The 20,824-nt window shown below is 41.2% G+C and overlaps 1 protein-coding gene and 1 long non-coding RNA gene across 2 annotated transcripts; one reads left to right on the top strand and one right to left on the bottom strand.

Annotated features, from left to right (window-relative positions):
• Window positions 1-1,547: 1,547 nt before the first annotated feature.
• PRSS2 (serine protease 2) lies at window positions 1,548-5,410 on the bottom strand. The gene is made up of 5 exons (XM_077148165.1): window positions 5,324-5,410; window positions 4,150-4,309; window positions 2,584-2,837; window positions 2,048-2,184; window positions 1,548-1,752 (listed from the first exon to the last, which is right to left on the bottom strand). The coding sequence occupies exons 1-5, from the start codon at window positions 5,397-5,399 to the stop codon at window positions 1,600-1,602; spliced, it is 780 nt and encodes a 259-aa protein (XP_077004280.1). The 5' UTR covers window positions 5,400-5,410; the 3' UTR covers window positions 1,548-1,599.
• On the top strand, window positions 2,549-8,698 carry LOC143673537 (uncharacterized). Its single transcript, XR_013170429.1, has 3 exons — window positions 2,549-2,931; window positions 7,484-7,567; window positions 8,134-8,698. It is a non-coding gene; the product is annotated as an uncharacterized LOC143673537 (long non-coding RNA).
• The last annotated feature ends 12,126 nt before the right edge of the window (window positions 8,699-20,824 follow it).

Below are 20,824 nucleotides of genomic sequence, written 5' to 3'. Positions count from 1 at the left end.
TACCTTTCCTTTCCTTTCTTCAACCCATGGGCATTCACCGAGCTCCTGTTATATTCCAGGCGTTGTTTTAAGCACTAATATTCCAGGCACTGTTTTAAGCACTGGGAAGTACTGGGATGAGTAAGACTAGATTTCATCCTTCAAAGGGGCTCATTGTCGATGCCAAGATAGACACATCCAGGGTTCCTAAACAGCATAAACAGTGCTGTGATAGAAGGAAGCATGGGCCAGAAGGAGGACTCGTGGCTCAGATGAGAGGGTGAATGCACTCAGCACAAGATGGGGGAGGAAAGGGGAGCAGATGAGCCAGGAAAGACTTTTCTAAAGAGGATGAAGGGGAGACTGGGAAGAGCCATATGCTGTTCAGAGTGACAGGTCCGAGGTACATGGCATGTTGGACAGACTACCAGGACTCCTGGCCAGTGGAGCACAGCAGGGGAGGAGAGAAGTGGAGAGGGCAAGGCTGGAAGCAGGGAGAAGCAGAGCATTCAGGACCTTGTGCTTCTACCAGAAGGAGCTGAGATGCTACGTTGAAAGCTGTGGAAGGTCATGAACGGCATTGAATAGGGAAGCAGTGCCATGAGATGGCCCTTCAGAATGGCCTTGGAAGGTGATCAGGGGCGCGGATGCGCGGCATGGAAGGAAGCCATTGGGAGCAACCCTTCGAGAAGGGCAGTTGAGGCCAGGAATAGAGAGCAAGTGAGAATGGACTGGGGAGACACTCAAGGCATCGCATGACCATCTTAGACCACAACCGAGTGCCGCAGCAGGTGAGACCAGGAGGCACAGCAGAGAGAGCATGGGCTTCGGAGTCAGGCAAATGAGGAATCAAACCCAAGATCTATCATCTGATGGGTATGGGACATAGGTAGACTAATAACCTTCTTTGAAATTTTATTTTTTTTTAATCTGTGCTACTGTAATAATAACCACTGCTGAGGGTCAGGGAATGAAATGTGAGAATGTCTAGAAAGCAGTCAGAATGGTTTATACATATTGGTAGCATTATGTGGGTGAACAAAACGTAGACATCTCAGGAAAGCAATGGAATGGAGACTCAGGGAGCTCTCTTTTCCCCTAGTGTGCTGTTAAAAAGTAGGGACCAGTGGGGCACTGCCACGAGGAGTGAATCCAAGCCAGGTTTAGCAAGAGCAGATGTGGAAGGAAGGTCAGAATAGGCCAAGGAGATGAGTCCAGGTGCTTCCCTAGATGTTTTGCTTTTGCTATACAAAGGCTCCCTCTGCAGTCAAAGGAGCTAGCCGAGTCCTGCAAACCATGCCCAGTGTACCCTGAGACCCAGAGGAGGGCTACAGTGAAGTCAAGTTGAGTCAAGCTTATTTTCCTCCAGAAAACAGCCCCTCCTGCCCCTCTACCCTTACTTTTGAAAACATTTACCCCTTAACATGCTGCTGAATGTGTGTTCCTTTGCACGCCTTCTGAGAACTGGGGAAATCTACTGATCTCTGAGGGGTAGAGACCTTTGTGACCTCAGATTGGAGGCTGTTTCCCAGAGTGAGTGAGGAGGAGGAGGAGGCAGACACTGGTGGTGAGAGCACAGTTACTTTATTAGCAGTCACAGCAGCAGGACTTGGGGAACCTTTAGCTGTTGGAAGCAATGGTCTGCTTAATCCAGTCCACAAAGTTGCAGACCTTGGTGTAGACTCCAGGCTTGTTCTTCTGAGCACAGCCATAGCCCCATGAGACGATTCCCTGGAGCTGTCCTTTGCAGGCTACAGGGCCACCGGAGTCACCCTGGGGAGGGACAAAGTGGCCGAGATACATAAAGAGGGAGAGGAAGGCGAATGTAGCCACAGCCTTAAAATACCCCATTCCTGGCCAGCGCTGTGGGCTCACATCCTCCTCATCATGACCCATTCTCCATTTTTTCTAAGGGGACAATATGTCACACAAATGAGCCTTACTTCCTTTTCCAGGGGAGCAGCAAGGAGCCCTCCTCTCATGGCCCCAGAGGCTTGGGGGCTGAGATCCCACTCTCACTTAGGGCCTGTGTGGGGCTGTGGCCTCAGCATGTGAAGGGTTAACTCACCTGGCAGGAATCCTTGCCACCCTCAAGGAAGCCTGCGCAGACCATGTTCTTGGTGATCTGCCCCGGGTAAGAGCTTTTACACTGGCTCTCACTCAGCAGCGGAGCATCCAAGCACTGCAGCAGTTCTGGGTAGTTACCTTTGAGGAGCAGGGAGTGGCAGAAGAAAGGAGAAATGGGGGTGAGGCCAGGCTGGGGGATGGCAAATCAAAACTCATCACTGAGGGCATCCCCAAGGAGACAGAACCCTGGAAGCACTGGCATGGGAGGGTAGTTTTAGTTCCCTTCTCCAGAATGAGCATGGCTGCACCCCTCCCCAGAAGTGATTATAGCAAGTTCTGTATTTATTCTATCTTCTGACCACAGGAGTCTTCTCCTTGAGATTTGGTACCTCTCTGCTCCCTAGTACTGAGCCTTGCATGTAGTATGAACTTGAAATGAAGTTTCAGGTTGGAAGCACAAGGTTCAAACAGTGAGTATCCTTGCTTATGGAAAATGTGGGGACAAAGGTAAGTATAGGGATGAAGGTTTCCACTCACTGCCAGAGCTCAGGGTGTTGCCCCATCCAGAGATGAGACACATGGTGCCATCAGGTGGACAGGAGGTGGGCAGAGCTATGGGGGACACTTGGCTGTTGAGGGAGGCAGGTGAGGAGAGCTTGATTAGCATGATGTCATTGTCCAGGTCCCAGCTGCTGTAGTTCGGGTGGCGGATGACCTTGGCCGAGTCAATGAACTGCTCATTCCCCTCGAGGAACTCGATGTTGTGCTCTCCCAGTCTCACCTGGATACGGCTGTTGGGAAGGGAAGCATGATGAATGCATCTGTCCCCACATCAAAGCACTGATGCCTGCTCTCCTCCAGGGATCTCAAGCTCACTGCTCACGGGTGAGTATGGAGGCTTAGGGTGGAGATGGAGAATGAGGTGAAGGAATCCAGTTGGCCATTTGCTCCTCAGCCTCCTTTTCCAGACTTCTTTCTCACCCCTCACCGCCCACCCCATGCATCCAGTGTCAGGGGCACAAAGGAGCTATTTGAAGCTTTCTAAGCATTCTTCATCCTCTGTGCCTTTGCTGACTACAGGAAATGGCTTTAATTTCCTCCCTTTGCCTGGTAAGCACCATCATTCTGTATGATCTAACTTAATGGCAGCACCTAGGAACTTGTTAGAAATACATCTTCCAGGCCCCTCCAGACCTCCTGAATCAGAACCTCCTGGAATGGCATTTTAACAAGCCTCCCAGGTGAGTCTGATGCATGCTCAGGTTTGAGAATCTCTGGTCTAGGGGTTGTCAGCCTTTGCTGTACAGTAGAATTAGCTGAAGCATGGAGCCTTAAAAACACACTGATATTTAGAGCCCACTCTTGAAAATTCCGAGTTAATGATTAGGGATAGGAACCAAGCATCAGTTTTTGTTTTTTTTTTCTTTCTTTTTTTTTAAAGGTTGTAGGCTTACAGAAAAGCCATGCAAAAGATACAGAATTCCTATATACCACCCTATCGTTAACACCTTGCTTTAGTGTGGTACACTTAGTGTAGTTACAATTTAAGAAAGAACATTTTTATAATTGTACTATTAATTATAGTACATCACTTACAAGTGGGTTCGTTGTGTCGTAAGCTTATTTTTTTTAATTTTTATTCTTAGTAACATATATATAGTTTAAAATTTCTCCTTTTAACCATATTCAGATACATAATTTTGTGTTAATTATGTTCACAATGTTGTGCTACCGTCACGACAATCCATTATGAAACATTTTTTACGTGGTTTTAATGTGCAGTCAACCAGAAAAGGTCACTCGTGTGAGGTCTTTGCCTACCTTTTTCACTGGGCCTTGCCACCCACTCAAAAATAATTAATAGTTGCTTCTATACACTCTAAAGACCCCACTATTTTATGTATTTGTTTTGGGCTTGAGAGACTTCTTATTGTACCTCCCTTTTCACCCGCAGCTCCTACAATTCAGCTGCTGTTGAGAATTTCTCTTCTCCATCATCTTTCCCATTCACCTTATCCAACCATAGCATGACCCTTAGATGTACCCAAACCCTCTGAGATGTCCCTGGGCTGTGGGCATGGCAGCCAGGGGCCCAGCACTTACGACTTGTAGCAGTGAGCGGCAGATACCACCCACAGATCATTGATGAGGGAACCACCGCAGAAGTGGTAGCCAGAGTTCAGGGACACTTGGTAAGGGACAGAATTCTTCTTACAGGTGTAGCCCCCAACGATCTTGTCATCATCATCAGTGGGGAAAGCAACTTGGGTGGAGATAGGAAGGGGAAAGCCACATCAGAAGGATGGTGGAGGGTGGACCTCCGAGGTTTAGACTGATTCATGCTAATTAGGATTCTTAAACAAGCACAGTGATAATAGGCAAGCAAAGGAGTGCTTCCCACCCTCGTAGGTATCACAGGTTCCCTTGAGCCTGTGTGTCTGCAGGATACATAGTAGGAACTTTGCAGGGGCTCAGAGGGGGCATCAGGTGAGGACACAAGAAAATGTCTTCACAATGCATTCAGTGGGAGGCAGATTGGAATGTAGTTTTGTAACCCACTGAATGATTTTCTGTTTTTCAACATTGGTCTACTTCCCAAGGTTATTTGGGCTCCAGACTGTTAGGATGGTTTGGCCGATCTAAGGAAATCTTCTGTTTGGGTAGCCCTGACTATACCCAGCTGCTCCCATAGCTCAAATCTGGGCAGTCTGGCCAGGGTGGAGACCAGCCCCTAAGCCTACTTAGGCAGGACAAGGTGGACACTGCTATTGGCCAATAGGACAGCAATTTTCAACCTTGATTGCACAGCTGGGAATCTTAAAATCACCTGGGAAGCTTAAAGTCCTATGCTCAGGCTGAACCCCTCACCAATTACAGTCAGAATCTGTAGAGGTGGTTCTCTGATCGCAGTGGTTTTTCAGTCTCCCCAGGTGATTCCATTGTGCAGCTGTGGTTAATGCAGCTACAGTGGCGCTATCCCAGGGTTGCAAGGGCAACACCTCAAGCTTCCTGGTCCATTTCACAGACCACCTTCACCTGGTCTCTCTTTCCAGCTTCTTCTATTAAAGCCCGATGTGGATACACATGGAGGAAAGAGTGGTGTCAGGCAGAAGGTGAGGGAAGGGAGATGAAAATGAGAGCCCAGAAAAGGTGGAAAGGAGGGATGCTAGATAGGGACAATACAATGTCAGAGTATGGATGCAAAAGGAGAGGCAGCAGATGGATAGGACAAATATCTCTGCCAGGAGAAGGAAGGGAAACAATCCATGGAACTCACCAGCAGCTCCCACAAAGGCGAGAATCAGGAAGGTGTTCATGGTAGCAGAAGTGTAATTGAGTGGTTGAGAGTCCATATTTATACCTCCTAAGGGGAGCAAGAAGAGGAGTGTGTGAGGTTGGAGGATTACTGCTCCTCCCAGAACAAACACTTGCACCTTTCCCCTTCCCAGGGTCTTGCATCACCTCTGCTGTCTTGGACTCTCTGTGAATACATGACTTGCAGGTGATAAGGAACCTTTCCTTCTGGGTGCGGGGATGGAGAATCAATGATTTCTGTTGAGGGGAAAAAAGGGGAGGTCAAGCCCACACATAGCACAGTTGGACTTCTAGGAGGGGAAAATGACCGGAGACTAGAAATCCTCTTCCCTCATGGGAATTAACTTACTTTAAGAAGTGGCTGGTATTGGTAGCAAACTTGACTACTCAGTGTCTTGGATCCACCGTGAGAGGAAAGAAGTCTTATCTAAGCCTTCTACCTGTTAGCATGAAGGTCCTTCTCGCAGGTCCAAACCACTGGAAGGTCAAACTGAGGACTTTGAGGAGCCAGAGCCCCAATATAAAATTTCCTTAGGAATCTGGGTTTTCAGCTGGTTCTCCTTCCCACCAAAGCATGTGTATGGGGGTGGAAAATGTACATAGGAGTTTAACTGGTGCTTGTGGAAAATAGAAGACCAATACCATATCCTCCTCTTCCTTTCTGTGAAGACATTGGTCTCCCTCACTGACACTGCCATGGGTTCTCTTTAAGCAGTCTTGTAGTTACCCTGCGCTGAAGGTGTGTGAATTGCTCCCCTCTGCTAAGTGCTGGCAGCCTGATCTAGAAGCGCATCTCCCAGATCAGACATTAGGAGCAGATTGGACAGAGTAAATTTGGGTTCTGATCTGAGAACTAGCACTAGTAACACTCTCTACTAGTGCATGGGAAAGGAACTGATTATTAGGTTCATTATCAGAGATGTGGAGAGGAGTTTCTGGAATTTTCTATTTTAAATGTAGTGGGGCTATTGTTACACTGAACTCAAATAGAGTGAAATTCTCTAATCTTCTCAGATTATCCAACTATAGCACTACAAAATTGGGACCTTCCATGGCCACCAAGACTCGACCCTGTACTTTACTGAAGCACAGTCTGATCAGAAGATATGAAAAGATGGAGCTGGTATCTGTGTTTTAGTCTAAATTATGTGAGCCAGTTGAAGGAGCCTTCTTAGGAGGTGACTTTTTCTTCCCAGCTCCTTTGAATTCATGGTTGGTGAGGACAAGGAGTGGGCTGAGTTCACATCTGAAGTCTCTGAAAGATAGAAAAGGATACAATTTTCTGGAGATAGTATACAACCTGGAAGACCCCAGAAATCTGGTCGTGCGATGGAAGACAGCAAGCGTACTGGAGGGAGGCAGTAATTGGGAAGCTAGAAAGGATTGGGGGGAAGCACCGATGAGAAGCTCATGGGTTAGAAGGCACATGAGATGTCTTTTGGTGTGGTCTCTGTTGTGGCTGCCCAGCAAGCCTCTCTGCAACCACTTCTTGGCTTCCTCACCTCTCCTTACTGCATTTCCTCCAATCCCTAATGGATTCCATACCTAGATGGGAATACTGGTATATTTGTATAATGCTTTACAAATTTCAGGAGCTTTCACATACACACACACCAGTGTTACACTGATTTTCTCTTTTGTCAAATTTCACAGTTTAACTTTTCACAAATATTTTTATTTTGAGGTATGCAGAATGAAATCTTTTCCATTTACAGTAGAGACTAAGACTCAGAAAGATTGTCTTACAAAAATATGCAGATCTAAAAATCACAGAGCTGGTCTCAAGTATGTGAGAAGGCATGGAAAGTATTGTACCGTGTGGGAATCACTGCAGGTGACATCTAAGAGAAGGTTTATTGGAAAATCAAGCCCAAGGTCCTTAGAGGGCAAGCTTGTACATTCTGCCCCTCCTGGAAGATTGGATTAATCTTTCACCTGGCACCTGGTCTTATAGCTTTACCTTGGCATGGCCTTGCCCTCTCCAGGCCATGTCCAAAGCATGGATGGCCAATCTCTCTGGGCCTTACCTGTAGCTGTGTGAGTCTTTGGGAGCCAGATTGCAGACCACCAATAATAGGAACTTTTTCTGTAATGTCACTAAACACGCTGTTCCCCCCTCCAGGTCATGAAGTCTTTATTGAGTTTCTATGATGTTCCAGAAGTTCTTCTAGACTCTAAGTAAACAGCAATGAAGAAGGTAGAAAAGGTGTGTGCTCTCAGTACATTTGCCTGCTTGTGTGCTTGTGTTTGTATGCGAGATTTAGAGATGGAGGATGGACAATAATAAGAATGCATAGCATATATATATATATATATATATATATACTTCATAGTAGTATATATAGTATAGTGTTGTACAGCGTATAGTATACCACAGTATAGTAAATATAGTACATTTATATATATATATATATATATATATATATACCACTGTGTACAGTGAATACATGTGGTATCATATATATACTTTTTTAGAATTAATTTCAGTCAATGATTAGGTGTTTATTAACTTGGTTAAGTTATGTAGGGACTGGTGGGTGGGTTGATAAATGCAATATAGGTAGTGTGCTCAGAAAAGTTCTCTTCAAGGTAATGGTATTTAATCTGAGACCTGAATAAGGCAAAGGGCCCAAGGATCTGATGGTAGGGTAAGGAGAGTATGCTGGTTTGAATCAGTTATGTACCCCAGAAAAGCCCATGTTCTTTTGATCCATTCTTGTGGATGCAGACCCATTGTGGGTGGGACCTTCTGATTATGTTGTTTCCTTGGAGATGTGACCCACCCAGTTCAAGGTGGATTTTAATCCTTCTACTGAAATCCTCTTTGAAAAGAATAAAGACAGAGAAACAGAGAGATGAAACCAAGTGAAGGACACACAGAGAGAGAATCACCCTGGAAACATTAAGAGAAGACTGCAGGACACAGAGAGCTCAGAGAGGTATTCCCAGAGAAGCAAGCAAGGACACAGGGAACCTAAAATCAACAGAACCCCAGAATGAAGGACCAGCAGATAACTTCCTATGTGATGAAGGAACCCCAGATGACATCGGCCTTTCTTCAGTGAAAATATTCTCTGGTTGATACCTTAATTTGGACATTTCCATGCCTTATAATTGTAACTTGTAACCTAATAAAAACCTACGGAAAAAGCCAACCCATTTCTGGTATGCTGCATGCTGGCAGCTTTAGGAAACTGAAACATAGGGATTTCATTATTCCTTACTGAGTCTGTATTATCAACACAATAAACCCTGGTTTTGTGGATGTAAAACCACTTGTAAATAGAATATTTGAAGATGTCATTAGTAAAGGTATGCCTGCATTAGTCAAGGTTCTCTAGGGAAATAGAACTGACAGAATAGATAGATAGATAGATAGATAGATAGATAGATAGATAGATAGATAGATAGATAGATAGATAGATAGATAGATAGATAGATAGGCTTTAAATATTATGAGATTTTTAAATAGGAATTTGCTCACACAACTGGGGATATGCAAGTCCAAATTCTGCAGGGCAGGCCAAAAGTTAGTAACTCTGATGCAAGTTTTTGATGAGATCCCCAAGAGAAGCCAGACAGCTGAAGTAAAGATGGAAATTTTCCCTTCTCTTCTGGAATCCGCTGATATTCAGCTTCTTGTTTCTTGTGACTTTCTCTCTCTGTTCGAATTTCATTCTGCTTCTAAAGGACTCCAGAAATAGAATTAAGACCTAGCCTGATTGAGGTGAGCCACACCTCAAAAATGCAACCACAATAGAAATTCCTACTTAGGACAGGTTCACATCCACAGGAATGGATTAAACTTATGAACATGTCTTTCTGGGGTACATACAGCTTAAAATCACCACCCCCTCCTCTGAACCCCCCCGCCCCCAAATGATATGTTTTTATGTTGCAAAATACATTCATTTCATCACAATATCCCAAAAGCCTTAAGCCATTTCAGAAACAATGCCAAGTACAAAATCGCATCAAAATCAGTTATCGTGTCTGACCTGGGACACGATTCCCCTCTGCGGACCTGTGAAACATAGACAATAAGTTACCTGCTTCCAATATACAATGGAGGTACAGATATGGGATAAACATATCCATTCCTGAAGGGAGAAACTGGAAGGGAAACAGGGGTCACCGGTGTCAAACAATTCTGAAACCCAGCAGGGCAAACTCCATTAGATTTCAAGGTCTGACTGTCATCTATAGGTAAATGTTTTATCCTCTGGGCCTATTAGGAAGTAGTTCCGCACTTTCCAAGTGGTTGAGCAGTGACCATCCTCTCCCTAAACACTGGGATAAAGGTTTCATCTGTTCCAAGCATCAGGACAGTGGCCAGGCTCCCTGTAAATCCTGGGGCACAGGCCCCACCATCTCTGAGGATTGTGGTGGCAGCACTCTTCATGAACAATTCAGTAGAAGGCCTGCTCCCTTCAAGTGCAAGGCAGATGATCAATACAGATGGTCAGGTACACAATAGGAGGCCCACTGTCTTGGCCCAAGGAGATATCTTCCATTCAGACCTCAGCTTCCATGGTTCTGCCCTTAAAGTCATTCTTCCTTTGATTTACCCCTTCTCTGTCCCTTTCAGTCCAGGCTGAATGTGATTCCATTCACACAAGTCTTGCAAATACTTGTCAGCTTTCCATGTAGTTCCCAGGGGTCCAATCCTTTGTGGGGTTAAATTTCATATGAACAAACCCCAAGACTGGGGGCTCAGCCTATAGCTTTTGTTGTCCACACTGCTTGTGAGAATATCAAGAATTCAACTTGGGGAAGTTGAATTTCTCCCCACTCTCACCATTCCCCGAAGGGGGCTTGCAAATACTTTTCCAGTCACTGATCAAATCATTCTGGGATTCATTTGGGGATCACTCTGGACAAACCAACAAAATCTCATGTGCTACCTGAGATTCCAAGTACTTATGACACTCAATCAAACTATCTACATGAGTTATATTAGGAAATGCTCTAGTCAAAATCTAAATTTTATAACAAATAAACATTTTTTGCTTTAGTCTCAGACATAATGTGACATTTTAAAGTATTAGTTATCCTCTATTTTCAGCACCCTGCAATAATGACAATCCTTTGTTCTTCCTCATGCAAAAATATTTTTAAAATTTGTACATTGTACATTTCACTATTATACACTCTAGGCATTCCTAGATTATACCATCTCAATCTTGACCATCTATCTTTCTTTCTGATTTCACTTATGTCCCCAGCCCTCCTCCCTCTATCATTCTCACATGCAGCTTCATTCAGTGTTTTAACATAATTACATTACAGTTAGGTAGTATTGTGCCATCCATTTCTGAGTTTTTGTATCCAGTCCTGTTGCACAGTCCGTACCCCTTCAGCTCCAATTACCCACTATCTTACCCTATTTCTATCTCCTGATGGTCTCTGTTACCAATGACATATTCCAAGTTTATTCACTAATGTCAATTCATATCAGTGAGACCATACGGTATTTGTCCAGCTTCTGGTTTCTTTAAGCCAAGATGTTCAGTTCTCAGCTTTCCCTTTCCTCTGACATTTTACAATAAACTGCAAGAAGAAACTAGGATGCACTTTACGTATTTAGCTTGGAGATCTCCTCAACTAAATATCCAAGTTCATGTCTCAAGTTCTGTCTTTCATCTGGTATCGGAATCAATTTCACCAAGTTATTGCCACTTTAAAACAAGGATCACCTTTCCACCAGTTTCCAGTAACACATTCATTATTTCCTTCTAAGGCCTCCTTGGAAGTACCTTTAGCATCCTTATTTCTAGCTATTACCCAATTCCAAAGCCATTTTCACATATTTGGCATTTAACGGAACACTCCAATCTTCTGGTACCAAAATCTGTTTTTATTTCCTTGGCTGCTCAAGCAAACACCATACGCTGGGTTGGGTTAAACAATGGGAATTGACTTGCTCACCATTTTGAGGCTAAAAGGAAGTCCAAATCAAGGCTTTGCTTTCTTCCTGAAGACTGGAGTTCTGGGGCTGTTTGCTGGCAATCCTTGGTCCTTAGTCTGTCACATTGTGACATGTGCATTCTCAGGTGTCAGAAAAGTCAAGGAACAAGGATCACAGGCAGCCAGAATGTCATAGTACGCAGGGAGAAAGCACATCTAGATCTTGGACTTCTTCTAGTCTCAAACTGTGAGCCAATACATTCCCACTGTTTAAACCAACCCACTGTATGGTATTTGTTTTAGTAGCCAGGCCCACTAAAAGAGGGGGAAAGAGGAAAAAGTTAGGAATGGGTACCACAAAACTCTGAGACTCATCCTTGACAATTAATTGTGTGTCTTCTAGCTATGCTAGATCTGATCTTGATTATACATTTTCCATTTTATAGTGGAATGCTGCTATCCAAGTGCAACTTTATAATTTCCTGGATCAGATAAAAACCAGTTCTGAATGCCATGGTGAAACATTCAGTAAAAAGCCTAGAGTAATTTTTCAAAGAAAGAATAGTTGCTGGCAGGTGGAAGAGAGCATGGCTTTACCCTAAGACCTTTTATATATGCCTTATGATTCTCTTATTGGGGATTGGCATATCTCCATAGCCCATCCCTAACTTCCACAGACACTTCAAAAACAACTTAATCTGCTTGGTCTTATGATCCAAAGAGCAGGACAGCTTCCATCACAGCCTTATTCTGCTAAAAATTCTTTCTTGCATTGGTCCTAGCCTTACAGATCACACAGGAAGTCGGCCAGAATAGCATCCAAATGCAGCATATTTTAACTCCAAAGTACGAGGTCTACCCAGCAATGTGCCTTTTTCTTTATGGTAAATAAGTTAAGGTGCAACAGCTTATCTCTCACTTTGGAGGGGATATCCTAACATGTCCCACACCTGTGGACCATTTGAAAATTCACCAGTGTGACATGGTCCTGTATTTTAGTAGGTTTTACTAAAATAAAAAATTGCTCTCTGGCATGTATGTGTAAAACATGTGTCCAAAGCAGGCAGAGTGCCATAAAACTCCTCTTCACCAGGCACAATTGGCATAGTATCCTCCATCTAATACATCAGCATGATATCAAGATGACTAAAGGCCATCTAAACTATATTATGATGGAAAAAAAGGCTAATTATAACCTTATGATAAAACAATTAAAGGGTATTTCTGATCCTACCACTTGAAGGAAAACTATCTGCTTGTTTCTACTGGTTGTTACTGAAAACTAACTTTTAGGTTAATAGCTGCATACAAAATTCCAGAATCTATGTTAATTTGTTCCAATAAAGATTCCACATCTGTAACTGCAATCACGATTAGTGTCACAACTTGATCATGTTTAAAATAAACTAGTCATTCTTCAGGATTAATGTGGCTTTATCCCAGGCCCAGTGGAGTTAAATGAGGATATGAGAAGTATCAGGAGCCCTGATTATTTCTAGTCTTTGGTAGGGACTCTAGTTTCTTCAGCTCCTGAGGGATTCAGCATCATTTTTGGTTTACTACTTGGATAGACAGTAGATTTTTGGTAGGCTGAAAAATAGACCCCAAAAAGCTATCCATGTCCTTATCCTTGGAAAATGTGAACGTTACCTCATTTGGGGAGAAAGGAGTCTTTGCCAATGGGATTACGTTAAGGATCTTAAGATGGGGAGATTATCTTGGCCTGTCTGGTGGACCCAAAATGAAATCACATGTAGCCCTATGAAAGGAAAGTGAGGGAGATTTACATGTGCAAAAGAGAAGACAATGTGAAGACAGAGCAGAGATATTTGAAGATGCTGGCCTTGTAGCCTGAAGTAATGAAACCACTAGTAAAGGAAGACTGGCAGCCATCAGAAGCTGAAAGAGACAATGGATTAATTTTTTCCTAGAGCCTCCGGAGGGGACTTTGCCCTGTCAATGTGCCCTGAATTTTGGTGCAGTGATACTAATTTCTAATTTCAGGCCTATGTTGTTTTAAGTCACCAAGTATATGGGAATTTGTTACAGCAGCCACAATAAAAGTTCCAAGAATTTTCATTTGACCCTTCTTATCATTCTAGCTTTCACATCAAGAGTTGGTGCATTAGTTTTATGTTTAGTTTTCTAAATGACTTGTATTCTGGCTTCTCCTGACATGAACTGTAGGAAAACTTGCACTCTAGCTATTAATACCAATATTTAGTTCAGAGATTACAGTGGCCTCTTACATATTTAGCACCACCTCATTTCATTTTATTTCTGGCGTTTGGTTCTCATTTTATTTCTGGCATTTAGATGTTTTGCTATTTGCTAGCTTTGAGTTCAACTATGTCTTTTAAATTTTATCTTGATATATTTTACCTAAAATTCCTATTTGTTTTGAAAGGGTGGGTCTCCTACTCCTTTGGGTACATCAATGACTAGAAATTTGTCAGAGATTTAAGAGGGGAAACAAACACTTTAAGATCTTTGGCTCAATAAGACGTAATAGTCTTGGAATTTAGACTATAGAATTATAAGTTACAGAAATGTCTGGGTTTCTATATATATCACCTACTTCTGTGTAACATTTCTACCTCATGTATGTAAAAGTACTTTTTATCCACTGTGATAATCATATCCAAGTGTCATCACCAAAGTTGAACTCCCAGAGTCAATGTTGAGGTGTGACCTTGATGATAATATCCTCTGAAACTTCACAATGGCTGTTAAGCCCATGTATTCTTAATGATCTGATCAAAATGTTTAGTTATTTATAGGTTTAAAACTCTGTGTTTTGTAGAAATAAAATTGCTTGCATTCCCTTTTCAAACTTTCAAAGTATTTTTGCTTAAAAAAAGGAATATATTGAATAACTAATAGAGTGCTACAATTGATATCAACATAAAAAAATAGGTGCATTGGGAGCATCAATAGCTCCTCTGTCTTTCTGTAGTATTTCTAAACACTCTTCTGGAAAGAATTTTACCCTCAGCCTCCCAGAAGCCCCTCTTCTCATTTGTGGTTGGAGCCCACCACCTATTTCTTAGTGTTCTCTAGTTCAAATCCCAGCCCCTTATGGATATCTCCCCAAACCCAGTCTATCCATTCACACCTGAACTCAGAGATAGCTGCCTCTGCCCCAGGGCTGTGGTTTTCCTCCCTTCAGCTCACCTTCACATGGTCTTCAGGCTCCTCTGCATAGGAACTGCTAGGAGGGAGCTGAGTTCTTGCTCAGGTTTTTGATCTGTGCCCAGCACTGTGTCTCTAGAGCTGCAGAGGTATAAGCTGCTGTCTTGGAGGCTGACGTTGCTCACAGTCAGAGTTGAAAATGTTAAGTTCAGGCGGCTGATGGGAAATTTGGCCTTGGGAAATCCACTCTCATATGTGGCCTCGTAGCCCTGATTTGCAGTTGCAATTAATATCAAGCTTTGACCCGGGAGCTGCTGGTACCAGTACATGAAGGTATCTTGACTATCGACTTGATGACACTGTATTGTCACAGAGGTCCCACTTTTGCAGATGACTCTGCTTGGCATTTGAGAAAGGAAACGACTGGACACAAACCCTAGTTCCAAACAGATGAGAGAGACCCATGAGGGCTGAAAATCTTGGGTCGGACATGTGCCCAGGCAGATAGGTCTTTGCACTATCTGCTCTGATATTTTCTGCTCTCACAGAACCCCATAGAACTGCCTCCCTTTTGTTTTGCCAACTGGTGTTTGTGAGAATCCTCCCATCCAATGTACCCCCCTCCTCCCCTGATTTGTGTCCTCAGGCCCCCTGGAGAGAAAGTGATAGCCCCCTTTTCCTCTGGCCAGCATTAACACTATCCCCAAACTCCCCTGTTACAAGGTTCATACCTATTCCCAGGAGAAAGAGTAGGAAACTCAGCATCTTTAATGGACAGCCTCTCTTCTTCCCTGAGAAAAGGCACTTGGTAGTCAAATTCAGGTTTGTCTTTCCTCCCCACTGAGTAGTTTCTTTGGTACTCTCTGTTCCTGTCCTCTATTAGAATGGTAGTTTTCTGCAGAACATGGATAAAACTGACTAGCCCCCTAGTGGAACTGGGATGGATCTTCATTCACGAGGCATCCAACATGCACCTGCTACCCATCCACTTTTTTTTTTTTTTTTCTTTTGCATGGGCAGGCACTGGGAATCGAACCTTGTCTCCGGCATGGCAGGTGAGAGCTCTGCCTGCTGAGCCACTGTGACCCTCCCTCTACCCATCCACTTTTATCCACCACTTTCCCATCTGTTACTGTTAAGCACCACATATGTGCTACGCTTTGGGAATATAAGCATGAATGGGATGTAGTATTGGGCTCAAATAAATTTTAGTATTGAAAATTTTAGAATATGAGGGGGTCTAATAAGTCAGAATTTCAACTCTCTGTGGGGTCCTCATTGAGGCTGTCTTATAGCACAATAATAATGAGTCCCAAACTGAACTCATTACCCCTTTCCCAACATAAACAAACAAACTGGCTCCTATTCCTGAATCCCCCTGTCCCAATAAAAGGCCTCCTCTCTCTTCTTATTCTCTAGGCTCAGAAATTCATCTTTATTGCCTCTTTTCTCCTCCCCTGCCTTATTTGTCAATTCAAAATTTAAATGCATTGTATCTATGTATTGCCTCTCTCCATCTCTTTCCTCATTTCAGTCAAGAGAGTCGTAACTATTTCATTTCTCTTACTTTTGGACATTGTTCTATTCTGATTCAGTGCCATATGGGCTATGAAACAGATCACCCCTCTGTAAAATGTGACCACAATGCTATGACCTTTCTCCATCATTGAATTGATTTCTGTTATGATGTAAATATTGATAATGGATGGGTTTTTTTTTTTTGTACTAAAGTTGAGCTTATTTTTCGCAGCACTTACTCTGCTTTAGTTGCATTTTTTCAATCTACCAATGGGAAAAGCCAGGTGGGCTGCAATTATCACCCTATTTTTGCAGATAAGACCTAGAGAAATTGAATTCCTACTCCAATCACACAGTCTGAGAATAAGTGACAGAGTCAAGACTCAAGTCCATGTCTATGTAACTCCAAAGCTCAAACTTTATGATCAATACAATTAAAGATTGGCTCACTCTTGTGGTTGCCTGTGTGTTAATAGAGTAGAATCTAGCAGCTGAATGAGAGTGGTAGGCCTACTATTCTACCTGGTAGGAAACCAGGGACCTCTGGAAAGCAAGCTTTGCAAAATTACCCTACCTACCTTACTTCTTTGCTTCTGAGATTCCAACTATTATAAAATGCACCATTAAGTACACATTGTTATTTTGGATGTGGTGGTTAATGCTACTATATTAAAGGTGTACATTTTATATGATTTATTCTATATTTTAGAATAATAAAATTATGAAAAACAACTTACCCTGTAATAAAGGAAATGTGGCACATTAGTGATAACAGTATTCCAGTAACCCTTTCATATGGTGAGTATGTGTAGGAGGTGGGTAAAATCTCTACATCTATGTGAGGTGCCAGAGGCAACCTGCTAAGTAGTAAAACTGGTAAAAGATATAAAAGATCCCAATTTTCCTTCATATGTAGGGATAATTTGAAATTTTAATTTAGTCAAATATATCAAACTGCCAAAATAACCCAGAATCTTTTCCCGCTTCATTATTGTTAAATCCTTCTGAAAAGTACCAAGTGACCCCTATTCAAAAAATTCTAAATAATTTCTATCCCATCAATATTCTCTTTGTCCAGAACAACAACAAAGATAATTCTGACCCTTTTCAAGCTCTTCAAACCGCAGTTGTTGTAGCAGAAGTCAAAGACACTCAGCAACCATCTCCCAGTTCTTGTCTATCATCCTCCTTTCCCTTTCTTGCTTATTTGCTTGCAGGTGTTTCGTATGTTTCCATTTAGCAAGAGACCACAGGTATCCAAGGGAACCCGTTAAATCTTTAATCATCCCCCGCTGCTTGCCAGGGTGCAAATGTTACTCATTGGCAGAGCCCCCTTTCCCTGGAGTGTTTAGGAAGTCAGTGCTCAATCACTGCAGGCTTCCCTCCTCTCCAAACAGGGGCATGCAAAGCTGTCATTTGCCAAACTTCACCCAAGCAGTTGACCTCCCTAGGGGACTGACCGAAGTAGGATCTTTTCCCCTGCTCTTTTGGACCCTTTGTACTGTGCAAGGAATAAAGTGGACAATTACTGGGAGTCTTTGTTGTTTCTGAGCTTATGTTCCTATAATTCACCATGTGCAACTTGCGTTCCACCATGGTTTCTCCAGGTTTTTCTTTTCTGGAATGTCATAGTCACCAAATTATCACATAACTTTAAAGTATTTATTTACTGAATTAATAATTGCATCCACATGGTTAATCATTCAAACAGTACAAAAATGAGTGGAGAGCAAAAGGTAAGTTATTCTCTAGAGGCATCCATTCTTGATACGTTTTTATATATGTTCCTAGAAATATTCCTTGTCTGCACAAGTTTACATGTTGCTGCCTCCCTCTTCTTTTACACAAACAGCAGCTATAACATAACAGTGCTTTTGCATTTTTCAATATCCCCCAACTCTTCTAACTTTGTCAACAATTATGCACATTCCTGGACATATTCTCTTAGCTCTGTGCCTTCATTATCTTTCACTAAGGTTAACTTTGTGAAAACTTGCGTCCAGAGAGGCAAACATTAAGAAACAGTTAACTTTGTTAGCAACATGTGGATACCATCTCTTGGCTCTGTGCCTTCTTTGTGTATGCCCACTATAAAACCCTGCTCTCCTCCCCACCCCGATCAATGCAGAACACTTTCACACTGAGCTCTGCATCGGCTGCCATTAATGCAACTTGACTCCTAGGTTAATTTCTTTCTTCACTCCTGTAAGTAAGTCCCTATAATAAAAGTTCATGTCTCAGTCTGTGTCTGGTGTTTCCTTTGGCCTTTCAGCTGGAAAAGCTCTTTTGGGTAGGAGCAGTAGCCTACTGTCCAAATTTTTATGTACCTTACTTCTTTTTGTAACAATATATTCTTATCAATGTATTTAAAAGTTCATTTCATATCAATAAACAGAGATTTACCTCATTTTTCCACATTGATGAACATTTTCAAACATCTTAAAAAGCTGAAACAATTGTTTTGTGAACATTTATATACTCATAGCGTAGATTATAACACTTATTTAAAGTAATTATTGCTTGATCACATGACTATCCATTTATTCATTCTCTTATTTAACTATCAATCCATTTAAATTTTTATCACATTTAAAAGTTGAAGGCATATTTTAACCCTAAACATTTCAACATGCATATCACTAACTGGACGTCCATGCGTCCTTATGGGTCTTTTTTTTGTAGGCAAAATTTGTGTGGAGTAGAATGCACAAATATTATGAATACCATTAAGTTTTGACAGCTGCATACACTTGTATAATCTACTAGGTGATAGAATATTACCATTATCCCCTAAAGTTCTCTCAAGCTTCTTCTTAGTTGATCTCAACCTCTAGTCCCTTTAGATAGAACCAGTGTTTTGATATTTTCACTATAAATTAGACTTTTTTTCTAGAGTGTCATATAAATGGAATAATGCTGTGTGTACTCTTTTGTGTCTTCTTTCAGGCAGAATAATGTTTTTGAGATTCATCTATGTCTGTTTCTGTACTTAATTCTTTTTTATAGCAGCAGAATATGTCATCATATTAATATACCATTGTTTGTAAAATGTCCTCTGTTGATAGACACTTGAATCATGACCTCCAGGTTTTGACTGTCACAAATAAAATTCCTATAAGCATTTTTAATTCAAGTTTTGTTTTTGTAGATTTATGCTGTCATTTCTCGTGAGTAAATACCTAGGAGTAGGATTGTTAAACCTTAGGAGTAGTTGCTTGTTTAGTTTATAAGAAACTGCCAGACCTTTTTCCAAAGTGGTTGAATCATTTTCCACTTTCACCAACAAAATATGAGAGTTCTGGTTGCTCCAAATTATTACCAGCATTTGGTATCGCCAGGCTATTTAATTTTAGTTGGTGTGTGGTTATTTAGTGGTACCACACTGAGATCTTAATGTACAGTTCCCTGGTAACTAAAAATGCTGAACACCTTTTATGTGCTTATTGACCATTTTAAAAATATTTGTATAATTTTCTCCATTTTGTAAAAATTAGATTGTTTCTAAAATTAATTTGTTATTGAATATCTTTATATATTCTTGATACTGGTCCTTTGTCAGATATATGTCTTATAAGTCTGTAGCTTGCCTATGCATTTTCTTAATTGCCTCTCTTGTTGAGTAAAAGTTTTTAATTTTAATGAAACCTATTACATCATGTTTATTTTATGGCTATTATTTTATGCACACTGTTTTAAATAGTTTTGCATAATATACAAGTGTTCATGTTAAGCTTTTATATTTTGGTCCATGATCCTTCTCATATTAATTTTTGCATATGGTCATGCAATTTTTGCATCTGGTTAGAGTCTTTTATTTTTTCTTTATAAATATCAAGTTGTTCTAACACCATTAGCTGAGCAGTCTTCCACTTCCCAGTAAATTGATTTGGTGCCTTTATCAAAAATAAAATGACTATATAAAGGTCGGTCCATTTCTTGAACTCTATTCCATTCCAATTTTCTATTTGTCTATCCCTATTCGAGCACCACTTTTGCTTGAATACTATACTGTATTTATAGTACATCTTGAAGTCAGATAGTCAAAGTATTCCAACTATTCATTCTTTTAAAAAATTTCTTTGGATAGTGTAGTGTCTTTATGACTACATATACTGTTTAGAATCAACTTTCCAGTTTCTAAAAAAAAATTCAGTTGAGATAATAACTGGGATTTCATTGAATCTATAGATCAATTCGGGGGGGGGGCGAATACTAATTTTAATAATATTTAGTCTTCCAATCTGTGAAGATGGTATATATCTCCACTTATTTAAATCATCTTTAATTTCTCTTAGCAATGTTTATTCAATTCTCAGTATACAGATCTTATGCATTTTGTTAAATTTATTCCTAAGTATTTTATGTATTTTTAAGGTATTGTAAATTCAAGCTTTAAAATTTCATTTTCTAATTGTTTTCCATTAGCATATAAAACACAATTGATTTTTGTATGCTAATGTTGTAATCCATGGCTTTGATCAATTCATTTATTCGTTTTAGTGATTATTATATCGATTTCTTTTAATATTTAAATTTAAACAGATATTTTGCCTCTTAGTGGAAAAGTTATAACTAATATTTTATTCATTAGCCTTTTATTATTTTTCTTGTCCTAATGCAGTACCTGGGACCTACAGTACAATGTGGAATAGAAGTGGTGAGAATGAACAGCAGCAGCAGATATCTTACGGCATAAACTTAGGAGTTCCACAGAAAAAACTTCCACTACTGTATATGGGTCAAAGCCACAAAGCTAGCTTGGATTTAAGGGAGGCGTGACAAAAAAATTGTGGTCTCCTTTAATTCATCCCATGCATCATATTGAAAAAGCGTTATTAACAACAAAACTATCTTTCTGTTACTTACTCCAGGAGTTGGCATATCAATGCCAGGATGAAGTTTTCTG

Source organism: Tamandua tetradactyla, chromosome 1, assembly GCF_023851605.1.
Source record: "Tamandua tetradactyla isolate mTamTet1 chromosome 1, mTamTet1.pri, whole genome shotgun sequence".
Lineage (NCBI taxonomy): Eukaryota > Metazoa > Chordata > Mammalia > Pilosa > Myrmecophagidae > Tamandua > Tamandua tetradactyla.
The sequence above is the reverse complement of the archived record's forward strand: the minus strand, read 5'-3'. Positions and strand labels throughout refer to the sequence as shown.